The sequence below is a fragment of the Echinops telfairi genome, unplaced genomic scaffold (genome assembly GCF_000313985.2).
Source record: "Echinops telfairi isolate 266 unplaced genomic scaffold, ASM31398v2 ScPeMD7_7468;HRSCAF=8506_0, whole genome shotgun sequence".
In the NCBI taxonomy this organism is placed as follows: Eukaryota; Metazoa; Chordata; class Mammalia; order Afrosoricida; family Tenrecidae; genus Echinops; species Echinops telfairi.
This window is the reverse complement of record NW_022111369.1, coordinates 47040520-47041903: the sequence shown is the minus strand read 5'-3', so window position 1 is coordinate 47041903 and position 1384 is coordinate 47040520. Positions and strand designations below refer to the sequence as shown.

Here is a 1384-nt window from a genome sequence, read left to right as displayed (position 1 = left end):
GTTTCTTTTCCTTCATCTATGGTAATGCCTCCATGCCATTTCTCAACTACCTAAGGGCTCCCACTCTCCCCATATTTGTCCTCTCTCCATATTGCACATAGTTCCCATTAATGAGTATTTAGGGATGCAGAAATAAATTCTCTCTTTACAATTTAATTTTGCATGGCATCTGAGTTCATAAAGGGACGTTTCATGTGAAATTTAGCCTTTCTAATTCTTCTCAAATGATTGATTTCCACAGCTTGATGAACTGAAAGAACATGCACTGATTTCCTCTGCCAAACAGAGACTGAGGTGTGCCAGCATTGAAAAATTCGGAACAAGGGCTTTCAAAGCATGGTAAATAATTTTTATTTAGTTTGCACCTTTAGACTGATTAGCAAAATGATGGTTCCACTGACAACATTTTACACTGTAGTACAGTTCATACAGTCCTTTTTTGAAAATCCTTTTGGTTGTCTAAAATGCAGAAATTTAATACAACTGCAAGTTAGACTGTCAGTGACAATTTGTCATCAATATTGTTTTTCCCAAGTAGTCAAAAGATTTAGCGAGTACAGCGAACTTTTGTCTGTCATTAAAAAGAGGCAGTTAGTCAACCATCCATTTTACTAATAATACTGGGTTTCTTATTCTAATTTTTTTGTATTTTTATAGAGTTATAGTCAGTATGTTTTAAAAATTCATTTAAACCAACCCTTGCCCCCTGAAATTATCTGAAAATATCTACCTTTTCCTTTGTGGTCCTACTAATTTAATTCAACCATTGACTAAACTAAAGTTACTTTTCATTACCTCACAGTTTCATTTCTTCTCTTAATTTCTTACCCTTTGCTTTCCAACTCCTTACCTATTCTTGGAGATTTTAAAATATCAGAGCCATGAAATTAGTAACATTCCCAATTTGCCATGTGTTAGTCAACATTGAATCAACCAGAAGTGGAGATAAAATGAAGATTACAGGAGACATCACAGGTTCTCTGGAAATCGTCAATTAAACTTCCTCTGCCTGACATCTCTACCATTAACACCAACACCATTAGCCAAGTCAACAAGTAAACAGTCTGATCATGAAACGATGCTAAGTTACACACGAGGATTGCTTTGGATTTGGGAGTCAGCAGGGGGCATCCCTTTGATCAGAATTTGATGACTTCGCAATGGTTTGGGAACCATGATGATATGTACTTTTTACATCTTGTCATAGAGCTTTGAGAGTCTGCTGGATACATTCCTTGGTGAACGCATATTTAGTTTTTATTTCTTTTAAAAATACTTAATTGAATTACCTTTTCTTACTCCACAATTCTGTGAAATTTATAATATTTCCTTCTTAAAGACTTTTAAGAGGAGCCTGGTGGCATAGTGGTTAAGTGTTGGGCTG

The 1384-nt window shown here is 35.3% G+C and overlaps 1 protein-coding gene across 1 annotated transcript in view; it reads left to right on the top strand.

Moving 5' to 3' along the window:
* Positions 1-1384, top strand: part of ALB (albumin) — a 38110-nt gene that overhangs the window by 33238 nt on the left and 3488 nt on the right. Inside the window, exon 8 of the mRNA XM_030888548.2 lies at positions 242-334. Coding sequence (XP_030744408.2) covers positions 242-334 — 93 coding nt within the window. The remainder of the gene's footprint in view (positions 1-241; positions 335-1384) is intronic.